At 43.4% G+C, this 18,246-nt stretch overlaps 1 protein-coding gene across 2 annotated transcripts in view; it reads right to left on the reverse strand.

The window, feature by feature from the left end:
• The window catches only part of LOC120805289 (tetratricopeptide repeat protein 28-like), a 162,138-nt gene that overhangs the window by 17,718 nt on the left and 126,174 nt on the right, over nt 1–18,246 (reverse strand). For both annotated transcript variants that reach the window (XM_040155400.1, XM_040155401.1), the window contains 5 exons: nt 17,246–17,753; nt 7,450–8,246; nt 6,771–7,315; nt 4,943–5,466; nt 596–705 (listed from right to left, as the gene is read on the reverse strand). In XM_040155400.1, coding sequence (XP_040011334.1) covers nt 596–705; nt 4,943–5,466; nt 6,771–7,315; nt 7,450–8,246; nt 17,246–17,753 — 2,484 coding nt within the window. The remainder of the gene's footprint in view (nt 1–595; nt 706–4,942; nt 5,467–6,770; nt 7,316–7,449; nt 8,247–17,245; nt 17,754–18,246) is intronic.

Consider the following 18,246-nt stretch of genomic DNA (forward strand, 5'->3'; position numbering starts at 1 on the left):
GCTGACTGTTCACACACTTGTATGTGGATAAACAAGTTAAGGGGGAAAAAAAAATAAAATCTTGAGCTGTGGTGTGAGGACAGACAGAAAAGAGAGATGTTAAGGGGATATTCCATGCTTGCCAGGTGGGCAGTGGGCTGAAGAGGAGTGAATCTGTGTGTGATGCAGAGGCCTGGGACTCCTGAGACTATGCACACAGATACAAAAAAAAAAAATCTTCAGTCATCTGTCGCATGTCTGCTGAGATGACAGCATTCACCAGCTCAACAGACTCCGGAGCATATTGCCGGCAGCCGTGTTAAAGCTCTGTAGCCACATCTCCTTTTTCTGTTGTTCCCTCTCTTCTGGGCGTTTCTTTCACCATAAGGGCATTACTAAAACTTAAATTCCTCACTCCATGTCTCTGGACATCTACTTTCCCCTCTCATTTGTAATCTTTGCTGACCAACAGATGTGTGCTTATTAGAGGTCAGTTTTAACTACAAGAGGTGGATTTGTTGGATTGAGTCCAGACAGAGGAGAGCAGATGAGAGGAGAAGAGAACTGAGTCAAGGTGAGTCGAGGCAAAAGGAGGAAGGAACAGGAGATACTTTACCTGATGTTGGGCTTCCTCCAGATTCCCGCTGGCCCATAGAGAGAGCCCCAGACGATGGCGGATCTTCGCCTCGTCCTCACGCCGAGCAAGCTGCTCTGCAAGCCGCAGGCCTGTCAGGAGGGGAGGAAACACGAGCAGATGAGACGGAGAGGAGAGTAAAAATTATTCAGAGCAGGCAGACTCTTAGGTATCTTTCAGAGTAACAGATGTAGGCATAGCGTGGTACTGATGTTCTGACAGCGAACAGGTTTGGATATTTGGCCTCAGTTGTAAGATACTGCTCACACTGGGACTAAAACACACACACTCACACTTCTGCCATACAGGGAGGCTGTTAGAGCACTAATCAGACTGCATAGTAATCAATGCTAGGGATCGACTGGCTGAGCAAACACAAACACAAGCTTAATGCTTGCATAAAAGAAGCCACACAATCTCATGAAGAAGACCACAAATATTTGCAAACACACTGATGAGCTAATAATAGACTGTATGCAAACTCACAGCACAAAGACTACTTTGTGATCTTTTGTTTGAGAGACTTTCGGAGTTGTTTGGGAAGCCAGGGGAGATTTGAAGGTGCATGTACATGTGAGTGTGTGTATGTGTGTGCGTGTGTTTGTATCAAGGTATGTACGTTCAGTAAGTGTGCCTGTGTCAGATCACATGGGGAGTGCGCAGTTTGTTTTTCACTTCCAATCCCTTGAGCAGTGAGGCGTATGTCACATCTTTGCATGTGTCCTAAGTCTGCCTGCTCAGTACTCGGTTCTTCCCTATTACTGAGATGAAAATGCCACCCAACAGAGGACAATGAGGGAAGAAAAAAAAAACAACAACTGCGGGGACAAATATCACCCACAAGGTGCTTAATGCACAGCAAGCATTCTGCAACTTGCAATAGCCTATTGCTCGTGCACAATGTCACTTAACACGGACTCATATTTACAAGTCTATTGTATCCACTCGCTTGTGTGGTGGAGGGGTCTAAACATGCTTTTGGTCAAAGAGGGAAGAAAATGGGCCAAGCCACCCTCGTCCGAGTTTGCTTCTCTCAGCATTCCTGGAAAACAGTCTGTGGCTGGACCAGATAAGCCAAGAACAGAGAGCGTGACCCGAAACAGCCAGCCAATTCTGCAAGACCCAGCACACCACGCAACCGTAGACTTCATGGCTCCTCAATGGCCACGCTAGCCGGCAGCCTTTGAAGCCCGCAACAGTCTCCCCTCTCTCCTTATCTTTCCACACACCCTCCCTAGGTCTGCCTGCCTGCCCTCTTCCCCCATGCATCTACTGTGCTCCTCTCTCCCTGTACCTCCCGTATTAATTTTCTCATCTCTGCGCTTGTGTCTCTGGCCCCCCTCTACTCTTTCTACCTGTTTCATCTTGACTGGGGTGGCACTGCTTGCGTGGACTCGGCACTGCTTAGGGCTCATTAGGCGCTGGAGCAAGAGAGTGTGGAAACAGATCTAAATTATCCTTTCCATTCTCTGACAGCCTCACCCTTCACTCATCTCAACTCCAGCTCTGAGCCTTTCATCTGCACGCACTCACACACAAACACACACAGAACATGTCTTTCTCTGAGCTATTCTTTGATAGTTCTTTATGATCAAGCCTGAATGTCAACCAGCTCCATGTTTTCTTTATTCTCCAGTTGACAGTGAAATAATAAATGTGAATTATGACTCATTCCAATTTGTCTTTCCCCTCTGCCCGCCTGCCATCCTCTTTCTTTCACTCCATCCCTCCTTCCATCCATAACTCTCTCATTCCGTCTGTTCTCCCACTCTGTATCATTCAGTGTCTGTCACTGTCACCACATGTGCCTTTGGTGTGCCCCGCAGGCACAGTCACGTAGCAGCGGCTGACATGAGGATGTGGCCGTGGCTGGCTGCACCCTGAAGAGCAACTACAGAACACTTTAAAGGCTGCTTGACAGCTGGGAGAGAGAATCTCTGCAGCCCCTGAGGCCCATGCACCTCTGCCTCCAGACACGTTACGTGCAGACACCACATACACATGCGTTGGAACAAGACGGGCACGAAATCTCATGCATTGTAGAACCGCAAGTGCGTGGTGCCACGAAAAAAATAGCCTTGCACATGAGCAAACTTGAAACAGTGCCCTTTGATCATGACCGCATGTGGAAAAGAGCAGTGTGGCGTATACAGTAAGTGTGTACCATAAACAATTTTTGAGGAAAAAAAAAAATCCTGGAGACATTTTCACGATACAAATTCTCACTGCTGTGTTTCCCCTTTCTCTACTGTGATGGCACCCAAAATATACCTATATACTGACCACATTGATCTAACTATGTATACCAGCCGCTCACTATGCCACCAGAGCAAGCCCTTACACCACTTTAACAAGCAACATTCAACATTTCTTGCATAAAAATAGGGACACTGAAAACTGTGAGGGGTCCATATATGATAATGAAAGGCAGACACAGATACTTATTATTATTATTATTCAACTGCATTTAGTTTTATATGTCCCCTGAAGGGCTGTTCTAAGGCTTATCAACTTGAATGTGTTTTATTTGAATAAACATGTAAGCCACAATACAAAAAACATGTAAATATACAAATGATTTCATGTAAAGTATACATTTAACAAAAAAACATCACTCAATTGAATTTTCTCCATAAGGGCATATACATATTCCATACTCATTTTTTATTTACAACATGTATAAATAAATATGTCACCTATTTCTTCCTGGTCCACAGGAGTAATCAGGTGTATTTCTAACATACACTGCCTTTATAGGTTAATATTGTTATTCCATTAGTTGTTTTCCCATAAACCAAGCGTGGAGAAACTATAATACCTCCATTAGTCGCTACAATGACAGCATTGATTAAATGACACTATTGTGTTAATCGTTGCAAAGTGCATCTCAGTGTGAAATGCCTCTTCTGTTAAGGATTAAGACATCGCTTTGCAATGTCTTTTAATGTAAAATTACAGGAAGATAACTTGGGGAGTAGTGTGAACACTTGAAGTGACAGAGGTTATGTCTGCCTATCAGCAGTTAATTGGTATCTCCCTGTGTCTTCCACTGCAGCCTTATCGTTCTGAATTACTGTGCAACACAGAATATTCATCAGACACGCACACACACACACAAGCACGTATACACATATGTATGAATACGCACGCACTGAGTTGGAGGTCACATGTTGTCAACAATATCTGCACTAGTGCAGAGCTGCCTTTCTATCCCTCCTTCCAATTAATCTTTTTCAGGAAACAAAAACAAAAAAGAAGCAGTGCAGCATGATGAATCAAAAAAACCCCAAATCTAGCAGTAAGACAAAAAAAAATAAAATTGAAAAACAGAGGGGAAAGAACCTTGCCAACTTTTCGGTCTGGGTAGGTTGGCCAGAAATAATTGGCTGTCAACGATAGTGAAGGCACGGTTCTTTTTCACAGCCAGACCGAGAAACAATACAAGGACAGCGACGGGGACAACAGGGTGAAGAAGGAATGGCCTGTTGCCTTTGTTTCCATTAAAACTCAACAAGCAGGCCTGCAGAGGGTGTATGGATCACTCCAGGGCTGGCTAACTGTAATACAGCAGACGGAGGAGCTATAGAGGAGATGTATTCCTATTCCGTTGCATTCACTCCCTGCAGGGTGAAATATACAACTGTCCTCTTACACAAGCTGCAATTTGCTTAGATTCAAACAGGGTTTGGGTCATAACACAGTGGGTGTGGTTGAGCATGAGGTCTGTCATTGGGCACACGCGAGGCTGGTGGCGTGGACATTCAGCTCACATCCATGGATGGTTCCATTTATCACATCCTCGGTGACAAACACTTCCTGCACTGTCACTAGCATAATGAATTTTTGAGGGGCCAGGCTGCAGGTTTTTATTTCACCATAATCTGTAGGGGACAATTGAAGTGTGTGAGGCAGGAGTCTGTCAGCCACTGTGTGAAAAGATCCTTTGGCAGCTCACTGCAAAGAACCCTCTGAGAAAAGTAGATATAGAGGTGTGAAGAACAGCTAGCAGTAAAAGGGAAAAATTCCTTGGCATGCATCCTGATAGGTTTGCACAGACGTACACACACAAGTGCCGGTATACCTTTACAGCACAGAAGACAACACAGACGCATAATACGCACACAAAATCCCCCAGTGCACTTATAACACATAAGTAGGAAAGCCCAAACACACACATGCATGCATATATGCACGCAGCCTAATAAAAATGTGGAGAAGGCTTAGCAACAAATAGGTTCTGAATTTCATATTCATGAATCCACAAACTCTAAGCCTATCAGCTCAGGCAACAAAGGCAATCCTCTCTCCTGTTGCCCCTGACTCACTCACCTTCCTGCAGGTACATGACAGCCTGTGAGTAGTTTTGCAGTGCGTGGTGTGTTCTCCCCAGGCTGCCATAGGCCAGTGTCTTGGCAGCCAAGTCATTAGTCTGAGCCGCCACACTTAGGTGCTGTTCTTGGAACACGACCGCCCGCTCGTAGTTTCCTAGCGACTCATAGGTAAGGCCCAAGTTGCCGTAGGCGCGTGCCTGGCGTGTGGGGGCGCCCGCTTCCTCTGCAATCTCCAGGTCACTTTGGTGGCATCGTAGGGCTGTCTCATACTCTCCCATAGCTTGATATACAGCACCCAAGCCACAGCTGGCATCACCCTCAAGTAGTCTGTCCTGGGTGTCACGGGCAATGGCCAGCTGACGCTCCAGACAGGAGATAGCCTGCTCGTAATTGCCCAGTTGGCTGTGGAGAGCACCCAGTTCACCATAGGCCTGAGCCTTGCCTCCACATTCTCCTAGTTCATGAGCCACTACTAGTCGCTTCTCAAAACAGACGAGTGACTGCTGTAGGTTTCCCATGGCCCTGCAGATGAAGACAGAAAACCAATGAGCGTCAGACTGAAGCAGATTAGGAGTGAGATATGCGAGATAACAACCCAACAAGACAACCTAAAAGAAAATCTGTCATTGGCATTTTCCGTTCAAAAAAAATACTGAGATATCTTTCAAGCCTAAAACATTCAAAATAAATCTATTTGTCTCTCAGCTGTCTCGTATCTAGGGGAAACTATACTCTTTATTAATACAAATATATCACTATTCTCTTGTAACAGAGCGCTGTTAGAACGCAACAAGGAATGGACATTGCAGGAATACTGTCATTTGCAAAGCTCCAAATAATTTCAGTTTTGGTCTAAATGAAATTTAACAGATTGAGGTTGAAGTTGTTGAAGTTGACAGACTGCAGTGTGTGTGGCAAGGCTATATGACAGATGTTTCAGCCATGATATGAAATTTTAAATTTAGGCTGTTTTTGAAAGGTAACACTGTTAACCATCCTCTAATATGAGATTGGTCTTCTGTCAAAGGATCCCTGCTTCCATGCTCTTGTGTATGTGTTGACAGAGCAGCATTCATCCCATCTCGACATTTTGTTTGCCTTCACAGCCTTCCAACAGTCTTTATTCACAGTCTCAGGCACACCAACAATTGGCAGATGCCGGTTGAAATGGAGCATTAAAAGAATAAAAGCCTTCAGCTTAATTAATGTTGTGTGATAATGTATGTGCTTAACTAAGAGCTTTTGGAAGACGAGAAAGGTATGTGTGTTCTGTCTATTATTTCCCTCTGAACTCATGCATGGCTAATACGGCTGTGTGTGACTGCTGTGGTGCCATGCTGATGACGCACAATAAGAAGAAAATCATCTCTGAAAGGAGGATTTCACCAAGCCTTGCGTGTTTTATTTTGCAGCGTAGTCTCCTAGAATTCTATGAACTCTTGACACATATGGAGAAAGGAGAAGAGACACAAGATGTAAGAGGTTGCCTTGAAATAACTGTGCTTCCCCCAGTTTCAGACATCTGTGTGCCAAAGCCTCTTTGCATACAGATAAGGCCAGGGCCACTAGGCTACTGCTGAGACAGCTTGCACCAGGCTCACATCCAAGCCTTGGTTGCAAGGTGCCTCTAAACTATGGTGGTCTTTGATAGTGAGTGCAAAGAAAAAAATAATATGCCAAGTAGGATTACTGCGATTATTAGCAATACCCAGTCAATACAATTATCCGCTGCTAAGGGAAATTGATACTGGTGCATTATACAAAGCCTGAAAAATATTTTTCTAGAAATGTGAAATAGTGAATTTGAAACATAATGCCAGACTCACCTGTGTCCATTGCCTAACCCTCTGTAGGCCTTCTCCTGGTCCTGCATGCGGTTGAGGCTTTGGGCCACTGACAGATACTGGTCATAGTACTTGATGGCTTCCTCAAAGTCTCCCAGAGCCTCATAACAGTCTCCCAGGTTTCCATAGGCCCTGCCCCTGTCCATTATTGCCTCGTTGCCACTCAGTTGCTGTAACGTAGCTAGCTGCTGCTCCAGGTAGCCAATAGCTTCCTCCATCACCCCTACATTCATTTTAGTGATGCCCATGTTTCCGTACACCTGAGCCTCCACGACAGGATCTTTCAGCCTCCGACCTAGCTCCAACTGCTCTTCATAGCTCTTGAAGGCCATGGCATACTTCCCCAGGGCCATGTAGACAGCTGCCAGGTGACCATGGGCTTTGCACTCCCCTGACACATCGCCAAGCTCTTGGTACACCTCTAGCTCCTGGGTGTGGTAGCCCAGAGCTTTGTCATATTTCTGTACAAGTCTGTAGGTTGCCCCAAGGGCGGCATAGGCACAGGCCTCCATCCTACGCTCCTTAACCTGAAACAAGAAAGAATTTTACGATATCCCCATGAGGGGCATAAGTAAATAATATCAAAATGACATTCCATATGACATTTTCTATTTATATGATGATTTTTTGTAGTGTATACATTCACTATGTGTGGCCATACCTGGTGAGCTAAGGCCAGTTGCTGCTCATAAAACTGAATGGCTCCGGCCACGTCCTTTTTACAGACAAATATGTCTCCCAGGTTCCCCAGAGCTCTGAAGCGAGCCTGTGCATTGTTCAGAGACTGGGCCAGTGACAGCAGGTATTTCTGACACTCCTCTGCCTTAGTGAAGTCTCCTAGGGCCTTGAATGCCAAACCAAGGTTACAGTATGCCTTAGCCTGACTCAGTTTGTCATGAAGGTCCTTGGCCAGAGCTAGGTCCTGCTCATAGTATTTTACGGCATCCTGATAGTTGCCCAAACAGTAGTGGGCATAACCCAGATTGTGACAAACTTTCCCTTCACTCTCCATGTCTTGGAGGTCAGGGGACAGCCGCAGGTACTGCTCATAGTAGGGCACGGCCTGAGGGAACTCTCCTCGAGAGCAGTGGAAGTTGCCGAGGTTGCCCAGAGCCCGCGCCTCACTCTGGACATCTCTGAGCTCACGAGCTATGTTGAGGTGGTTCTGGTAATGCTGCAGAGCACGGTCATGGGCTCCCAGGGCTTGGTAAGCCACAGCCAGGTTGCCATGGGTAGAAGCCTGTGAGGCCCGGTCATTCACCTCCATGGAGATCTGCAGCTCCTGGCGGTGGTAGCGAACAGCCTGGTCAAAGGCTCCCAGGGCATTATAGGCATTTCCCATATTACCATAGGCCCGGCCCTGAGCAGCATAGTCATTCAGCTCCTGAGCAATGGCCAGGTGTGTTTTGTGGAGTTTCAGTGCAGTCTCATAGTCTCCCTTCATCTGGTGGATGATGCCTGTGGAGAGAGGACAGAGAAAGAGAGGATGAAGTTAAAGACCCATTTAGGGAAAAATTGTAATTGAGTAAAATCCAAGTGCCTCGTCAGCTCTTCATGTATAAAACAAGTAATTTGGTTGTTATAATATGCTCTCTGAGGCATCTGTTCTCTGCTTACACAACACATTCTCCCTCAAAATTATGGTAATCAAAATGTAGTGCCATCAAACAGAGTTATTATAACACCAAAATAGAATCTTTTGAGTGTCTTAGCTGTCTTTGATGATTGTGTTTTAGAGGGATTTTACCAAAATCAACAAGTTTTCCACATGGTTGGAAATAGTTATGAGAGAACAGCAAAGAAAGACACAGGAAGTGAAAGTGGGGGAAACTGTGAAGCGCTGATGGAAAGCTCAGCAAACAACTATAGAAGAATGAGATAAGTGTGGAGAAACAATAAATAATGGAGAATCCGGCACATTGAGCGTATTATCTCTGATAAAATACCATCCTCTGAAAAATAATAGGTCTACCCCACAGCCAGGCAACCATCGGGCACATACACACACAAACACACAGACAAACAGACACACACACACGCATATATACAGTCCACATCCAAACAAATGTGCCCCCACACTCACACACTCCTACACACTGACAAATACCCAGCAGAGAGTAAAGAGACATCACAGCATATCTACCGATCTCTCCTTCCTCCCTCTGGGACTTGCTACTAATCTCTCAGTCTCTCCTTTTGCATTGTCACCCAGCTTTCAGTGATAATAATTGCACTGATAATATTAAAGCTCACTGAGAGAGAAGACAGGATGGCTGCAGGTGGTGGATGGAGACAGAGAAACCGGCTGCACGGCAAATACCTCAGTTCTTCATTCACCAAATACTGCTTTGCTGCATCAGCATGGAGACTAATAGGCTACTAGGACAGGGGTACAGCCAATGATGGGATATCAGGGACTTAAACAGTTCTGGAGCCAGAGTGGGTGAGAACCAGGAACGGAGAGGGGCTCTGTGGCTTGTGGTGAGCATGTGATGGTGCCGCCGGGATTAGTTACCGCCATGTGTATTTTCCCATTGATTTCATCCGAAACCTTCCACATTATGGGCCTGAACACAAGCTACATAAACAGTGGGACTGAAACTAAACAGACCGCTCTAACAACTGGAGATGTAATATGGTGATGTGGATATGCATTCAAATGTTGGCTCAATTAAAAGTAGAAAATTATGCCAATGAGAATGGAAAAAACTTTGAATCATCTACAGTATGAGCCACTGTGCTGCATATTGGTTTGACACATTACCAGGTATGCATAACATACATGGCGTGCATACATACAGTACTTTTCTAGGTAAGTGGACATGGAAGAAATTCACATGACCCATGAGTGTGAAACCTCCAATATTTCACTCTACATCAAGTCTAAATGAGGAGATTAGTTTCAAACTAAACCTGCCAGAATTGGAGTCTGGAATTTAAACACATTTTTTTCTGCGGACCGATTAGATTTTGCTGGGAAAACATCATCAAAGACCCTTTGCGTATTTAATTCAGACCATGATTCAGCATGCAACAGAGACCTACTGACAAATCAAACCTGATCTGCTGTTTGTTTTCTTGCTTGTGTTCGCAGGTTAAAGAGATACAACCTGAACTGACCTTGTAATCATCAGGTCACTGCCCTAAGGAATTGGTATGCTAGGAGCATCATAGAGTATAACACAGACAGAAGCAGTGCTGCCGAATAATACAAGAAGAATTCAGATTGTAAATGACATAACTTCACAACAAATACTTTCACTATGAGTGAAATCATTGTGGTTCTTGGACTATGTACAGTAAAAATACAGTAAAAGTGTTCTTTCTCTCAAGCCAAAATAAACGGATGAGGCGTAGATGATGAGGCTTTTGGGTTTTAAAGTTCCACTGGCACAGGCGTTTCCTACATCTTGGGCAAACGCCTCAGCTTTGCCTTTCCTGGGAGCTTTTCCTCAGAGTGGAAGCATGTTAAGATTCACAGCAGGCTAGTTGCAGGAGCAATGACAGCTCTCGCCACAAAGTCACTCCCAAGGTTATACTTTCCCCAATGGAGGCTGATCTTACTGAAGATAAAATGCCTACTGATGTATTACTAGAAAACATGTTCCATGCTGCAGGCTAAAAATGAATCTGGGGTTCGGCAATGGATTGAGGGGCAGAGGGGCTGAGAAGACAGCCAGGACAGAGGCTGAGGTGAATGGCTGAAACCAAAATTGCCATGAGCCTAAGGCTATGCATGTAGGCACACTTGAAGCACCCCCCTGCCCCCCAATATGGTAAGAGGATTACAAAACCCTCTGGGAATAGCTTCTAGCAGGATAGTAAATAAAACCATACCAAACAAGCTGGTAAATACTGCTGGAACACAAAAAAATGGGAGTTTGAGGGGGGGGCTAGCTGAAGTGACTATTGTGGCATGTTGTCCGAATTAAAATGGTTTTAACCTCTAATTTTAACAACACTATAACTATGTGGTCCATACTAAATGCTCTTGACTTTAACATATTAAATAATATGGCTCAATTATTTTTCTTTTGCACAAAGCTTGAGACAAAAACAGTGAAAAATCAGGATAGAGCACATCACTCAGATTCTTTTATACAGGGCCCTATCCATCCAGAGCCCTATCCATCCCCCCATAACCAAAGACATTAAAAGCATGGCAATGTGTTGTCACTTTTCATTACACAGCTGGCTGTACATAAAGGAATATGCTGTAGTGATGACTTTGAGGGATGGTGTCGCGTTCTGAGTAAATCACTGTGTCATTCTCCCAGGAGCTACAGAGATCCAGAGCGCTGCTGCCTACAGCTAGCTAAGAGGATTTTACCAACAATGGTGCTGCTGCCACTGGGCTGGGGTGATACTTGAAATAGAGTAGAGATGACCAGCCTGAGCCCGAAATAATAAATAACTTGGGTGTGTTCCTCATTTATATTTTCGAATGAGGTCACCATTATAATTTACATTCATGTTTGAGAAGTAAAAACCAGAGTAGGATGCTGGAATTGTGGTGATTGTGAACATGGTGATGCTAATTTGAGTCTCAACTGAAGGTGATTAGCGAGTGTAAAATGTCAAAGTTTCAGTCTTTGAAGGAAATTCCAAAACGTTTTGACAGTATTCACAAAACATTTTACCTTACAAGAGCTAGCATATATATATTTAGTACCTCCGCATACCTTTTATAATTTATAGATAATTTTGTCACTGTCACAAGTATATCTAAAACTTTTGCTGAAAGAAATGAGTTGAGGGTTATTACTAACGGATGCAATGTGTCTTGCCGAAAAAATCAATACTGTATCACACTACATGATGGTGTTTCGGTGAATGGAAGTGTTCATATGCAAAGTGTCTTTACTGAGTTATACAATAGTACCCTATACAATAGTGTCTGTTAAGATCTGTTGGGGGAGGTAGTGAGCTGAGGCAGATTCTAGATCCTCCTGGGGTCTGCAGGAGTAGGGAAGGGGCGGAGCTGGGGGTCTGGGCTTAACGTACCAAATCCTTACTCGCAGACACAGACATCTTCTACAGTCTGACTGTAAGAGAAAACGGGAAGAAGGAGGATAATAAAAAAAGCACATAGTATGGATAGATGGATGTGTGCTAAGTGAGTGTTCCTCCAACAGAAAAACACAGAGAGTGCTGCACTTGTCCTCCTGCAGCACCAGCTGAGCTGCTTTCCTCCCTGCCCCGGCTGACCCTTACCCCTCCTTCAGCTCACTAAACCAACTGTCGCTGTTCTGTCCACACGCATGACATCTGATTCCTCCTACCACTTAAACCAACAATGTTCAGCCTCAATGTAACTTTTTTTATGCACGGCACAATCGTCTCTCCGTTTAGGAACAGATCACATTTCATGCTGAATTTGAAGATGTGCTGAAAAAAAAGGGCACAGTTTCTTAATGCAGAAGAATGCTACAGCTCTTTGGTTTCATTTAACAGCTCTGCAATGAGTAAACAATAACGTAAACGTAAGCACAAGGACCAGGAGAGTGTGTTTCGCAGGGCCTCTAGTCCAGTTTCTGGCATGGTCCTCTGTCAGGAGATTGAAGGGGGCCATGCTGGGGGAGGCAGGGAGCTGCTATTCCAACAAACAGAAATTGTGAGCCAGGCTGCAAAGATCAGCTAGCTATTTAAAAGATCTGCAGGAGGGTAATGTAAGACTGGCATCCTAATAAACCCACCACCACTTCACCTCTTTTCCAACCATGTTGCCTTTGCCCCCTCTCTCCTTTTGCAGGTCTGCTACTATTTACTCAAGGAATTTACCCAGTCATTAACGGACAGTTGAAGATGTCACAATCTCAAATAAATGCTCTTTTTCTGTATTTGTTTGGCTCCTTCTCTGTTACTTCCTTACAGCTTTCTTTCATTCATCCTGTCTGGGCCATTAGGCTCGCTAAATTCCTAAATTCCTCGCTAATCCCTTTCTTGGTCAGACTAATAATATATCTACAATCATTGTTGTTTCCAGAGGCTTAGGTACAAAACTGAATAATCTCTATGCACCATGGCCCCAGGCAAGTCTGGTCCCTGTCTTTAGTTTGTTCCTGCTGTGGGCAGTCTGAAGGCAGATTTCAAAAAGTGCTGTATATATGTCAATGCGACCATTGTTGTTATAGTGATGATAGTAATGATGATGATGATGACGATGATGATGATGATGATGATGATGATGATGATGCAGTAGTGGTTAAATCGTGTCATGATAAGGGATATTTATCATATCTGGTAATTATTTGATTATTCTGCCTATTTATGTGCAATTCATTTAAAAAGCTATTCTGAAATAATGCCTCTCATGATCAGATGTTTAAGAGTTCTCAAACTCAGGGTCAGTGTTTATTTCAACACAACTGACAACAAATATAGCCTATTAAAAACATAAATAAGGAAGCTTAATCTACTGAACACTGTGACATTGTTACATTGTCAGACATGTTATAAAACCTGGTAATCAAATGTCTGGACAAAGCAGATTTCAACAACTGATTTCACATGACCTATGAACAGAAAAAGCTGAAATTAAAGGGGTCTAATCATAAAAGGTCTGAAATTAATTCAGTACAGAAGTTACGTCCTGTTTTTTTCAGAGACCAGCGATGAGATTTGAATACAGAGCATCACATTGAACATTGTCTGATTCCGTGTTGTTTTGTGGACTCTCCTTCCTGTTGTTTTTCTCTCTCTGTTGCTTTATTTCTGTGAACATCAGCAGAAAGCCTTCCCTAGGGAAGCTGGATAAAAAGATGGGGAAAAAATGCTTAATTAGGACTTTTACCTCCAGCTCATACAAGTGATGAAGCCAAGAATTCAAGTAAATTCTTTGAGACATACAGTCAAAAAGAGGAGTTGTGACTTGCGCAAAAGCAAGCACAAGAAAGACCAGGCTAAACCACAAATGCTTCCAAACAAACTTATTTAAAGTCTCTTTCAAGTGAAATGCAAGGGAAAATAATACAATTTAGATTCAGTTTCATGAATACCACAGATGTAAACTACATGGGAACCTCCCGCTTCAGTCTCTCTCAGATATTAAATATTGCTAACTAGGGGGCAAGTTAGCCAATTAATGAATAATAAATGGGGCTGGAATACAACATTTTCATATCCGTTATAGGTCAGAGTCTACTGAGCCAGGGCTGCTGGTACCGCTGGGCATCATGGTTAGATATTAAAGCATGGTGATCGCTATACAACTGTACCTCACAGCCATGTCAGCTGCTACTCCACCCACACTACATGCGACATTAACAACAAGCTGAGAGGGCATAATAAAAGTTTGTTCTCTCCTGTTTCTGCAACTTTGTCTTCCCATCTCTCACACAGTGGTTTTTGGTTTTTGCTTTTATCGCGGCTCGTTAATCTTCATTCGATCATCCTTCCCCTCTTTGTGCAAAGCGTAAAGGCAGCATTTTTTGAAGTCTGAAACAACATCCTGTTAGTTTTAGCCCTATCTTCTCTTGCTAAGCAGGCTTGTGGGTGTCGATGACGGAATAACAACGTACGCCCCACTGCCGCAAACAAAACAACAACAACAACAATGGGGCAATTACAGACTGATGCTTCACAACCTCCACTTCATTCTCTGTTATCTTCATTATTCAGCTCCTCTTGAATCAGCTATTAAAGGTAATTAAGCGATTCATCAAGTCAGTTTCAATTATGGGGAGCTTGACAGCTGCAGATTACAATCAGTAGGGGTGAGGGGAGAGATGGAGAGAGTGAGAGTGGTGGCATCAAAAAGTGAAAAAAGAGGATAGAAAGAAAACGGACAAGAGGTACCCACAGAGCAGGCAGCACTCAGATAGGCAGCAAGCTCCTCTGGGTGTCAAGAGTCACGGTATCCACATGATGGTCCAGTTTGTCCAGGACGTCTCCATGGAGCAACAGGCTTCATCGCTACCACCCACTCATTTAGCTTCTGCTCTGTCACCAGCTGGAGGTCTTTGACACAGCATCAACTACACTATCATTACTCTGTCATGGACTGGAAAACTGTAAAAAAAAAAAAAACTGTTGCAACTATTGATGAATAGGGGCGATCTAGCAATCATACTACAGATAGGAATCAATTTGCTGCCTGGCATATAGTGACCACTTAAAATAAAGCTCTCATGAAATATGGCATGATAAAATGTTCTCACTAGAGCCCCTAATTTATGACAACCAGTTAGCAACTCACTTCTAAAATCAGGTGTGTGTTGGAGCAAAGAGCAACAAAGGATGTGTGACCATTAGGCTGGTCAAAGGATGACTTCAATTTATGTTTGGCTGATTAACCCCACTCTCTGCCTGCACACTTTTACACATTAGGTTAAAAAATAATTCATCTGGGAGAAAATTAATACCCCTTAGTTGTCCATTAAAGTCAGGTTTACTACTATCTTGATGGCTATCATAAGTCATCCAGTGTAGGTTGTAACTGCTGGACTAAATTCAGGAGAATTGGCCACACCATATATCTCATGGGGTCTTGAATATCCAGGGACACCTTTATAAGGTTCCTTTTATCATAATATTAGCAGACTCCACAAGGTTACCTTGGTAATTATTTCATTTTAGCAGGATTTGGTTGTAAACAACTGGTTTGTAAAAGGGACAATAATTACATTATAAGATTCATTCAAGAGAGCTGGTCGTATATTTAATTTCCTCCATCTCATTTATATTTATCTTCACACCAATTTTCATTTCAAGATGTGATGAAGCCCAAGCCAGTGTGAAGGTGGGAGCAGACTAATCTAATGTGCGCACATTTACCATGAAAAATTATTCATTTTTTATGAGGTTTATTTACACATCTGACAATGTACATTATATGCTGACGTTCCATTGCCATACATAACTTCCTGGGACTCACGAATAACCGCTGGCTCTAACATGCACCCTCCTCTTCCCTGAGCCCCATCTTGAAGCGGTAGAACATAATGCAACCCCTAACGACTGTATCTAAAAACAACTTTACATAAAATGGTGATGATATCATAATATACTGCTGGCATCTGCCTAAAAGTAACAAAACACTCAGGTATTACTAACCATAAATATCAATGAAAACAACAATAAGTAAATAGCTCATTTAAATGAAGATAAAAAGAGTGCAGCCAGCAGCATGGTGAAAACACTAGCGGGAAATGGTAGCCCTTATACTGTGTCCCCAAAACAATGAAAGGGCAAGCAGGACTTTACATTTGTAGCATAATTAACCTAAGAACACACATAGAGCACTGTTATTGAACAGCTATCCAGTCTCATCTCCTCATCTAGTTCTGTTTTACTGCAGCAGGCTAAATCCAATGTAGCTAAAACAATGCTTAAAATCCCATTTTGAAGCGGTGAGATTTTTCCTGTCTAACCACCAGGTGCTTCCTAAGGCATAGATTTATCATATGGGCTTCTGGGCATTAACTTTCACATTGTCCTCATCTACAAGGGTCAGAAATAATCTCAAAGGAAGACATACTTCCACTAGATACTGTACATGCTAAGAGTGGATTTCGATCTGAGGTGGTGAGATGATACCCAGGTCCTCGTAGAAGGGATTACAGTATTTTGAGCATCTCACTAATCAATTGTGCGGAGAAAACAAATACCAAACTCAACCATGAGCCCCTGTGAGATAAACTCCAGTGATCAATTCTCACACTTAAACATAGACAGTATTGACTGATAGTGTTAAACTAGCACACTAAAACCATGTTCAGACCAACAATAGCAAGCTCCAGCAAAAAAAAAAAAAAAAAAAAAAAAAGGACAGGGACATGTTTAAAAAAGGTTGAACTGGCTTTACTTCTGCCACAACCCAAAGTGACACATCCAGCAAGGCGCTGGCCTTGGCCAATCAAATGCATGTAAGTGTACATTCAGGGCCGATTACTTAGTATCATGGACAGCATAATTCTACAGTTTAACTCTTCATTTTTGAGGCAGATGATAAAATGATTGCTGCTGTAATAACTCTCCAGAGATGTTAAATCCTGTCTCAGAGCATCTTAAACTACTGTGCAGTGTCTTGGTGTCTGAAAAAAATGTATGGATGTATTACTCAAACTGGATTATTTTGGTTTCAGCCAACTGGCAACTGAAGCAGCACACCCACTCTAACACAGCCTCTTGTGTTTTTTGTTAACACAGTATTACTTGTGGTCTGAATCAAACTCACCTCTTCATAATCCAACAATATTAAGTTTTTTCCTACCATAGAGGTATTTAAAACATATTTTGGATTAAGACTGAGAATTTACCTTAGAAACTACTACTACTAGTAGTTATCATTTCCTCAAATTTGAGAGGATAGTTATATATTAATATTCAACACACTGAACCTTAAAATGTTAGAAAAGACAGCAAATAATCTACCAGGAACATACTGAAGATGCTGATGTCAATGTCCTCATTGCTTAACAGCAAAGTTATAAGTGTTTTCTATTTTGCATACATACCTAGATTGGAGGAGGCCCTTCCCTCTGCAGCCCTGTCCTTCAAACCCTCAGCTATAGACAGCTGCTGTTCATGGTACTGCTTGGCCCTCTCCAAGTCTTGCATGCAGCGGGCAGCATGACCCAGTCCTGCATAGGCTCTCATCTCGATGGACTTTTCCTCCAACTCTTGGGCAAGCTCCAGAACATGAGTGTGGTAGGACATGGCCTTGTCAAAGTTACGGTGGTAGTGGTAGGCACTGCCCAGGTTACTATAGGCCCGAGCTTCCTCTCGTTTATTTTCCAGGGCCTTGGCAATACCCAAGTGCTGCTCATGACACTGGACAGCATTGTCAAAGTCTCCCATGGCGATGTAGACGGCCCCCATGTTTCCCAGCTCGCGAGCCTCAGACAGCTGATCCTTGGACTGCTTGGCCAGCAGGACACACTGCTTGTGGCTGGCTAGGGCGTTTGGATAGTCCCCTATGGCTGTATATACATGGCCCAAGCTGCTCAGCGCCATTGAAGCAGCCTATGAATTGACAGACAGAGAGAAAGATAGACAGCAAGTAAGAAAATGGCAAGGTAATTGACTGAAGAAAAAAAAAAACTCAAATAGTGCCATTAATTATACCCACATTCCATCAACAGGGAGTAAATTTGTTGCATTTGCATCACCGATTACCCACCCACACTTAAACATCCCTTTAGCGAGAAGTACTGTACATCAAATGGAAAAAAAACTGAAAAAAAATCTAAATTCCCAAATCTCCTAGGAGGCTTGCAGCTCAGAGACCAAACAACAAACAAAACCTGATTTGATTCTGTCTTTTCTAAGTAAGGAGTGGGGGGTAAAGTCTGATGCAGATCAACGCAGCAGCAGGCTTGCTTCAAAGCTGCCAGTTTGCCCACTGCAATCACGCTTCATGGCGTGCCACCACCAAGGGAACAAAGACACTGCTAATCAGGAGTAAGAGGAGAGGGGCTTTAGCTTCACACCAGAGCTGCGGGGGGCCAGCTGGCTC

This window comes from Xiphias gladius, chromosome 19 (assembly GCF_016859285.1).
Source record: "Xiphias gladius isolate SHS-SW01 ecotype Sanya breed wild chromosome 19, ASM1685928v1, whole genome shotgun sequence".
Classification (NCBI taxonomy): Eukaryota; Metazoa; Chordata; class Actinopteri; order Istiophoriformes; family Xiphiidae; genus Xiphias; species Xiphias gladius.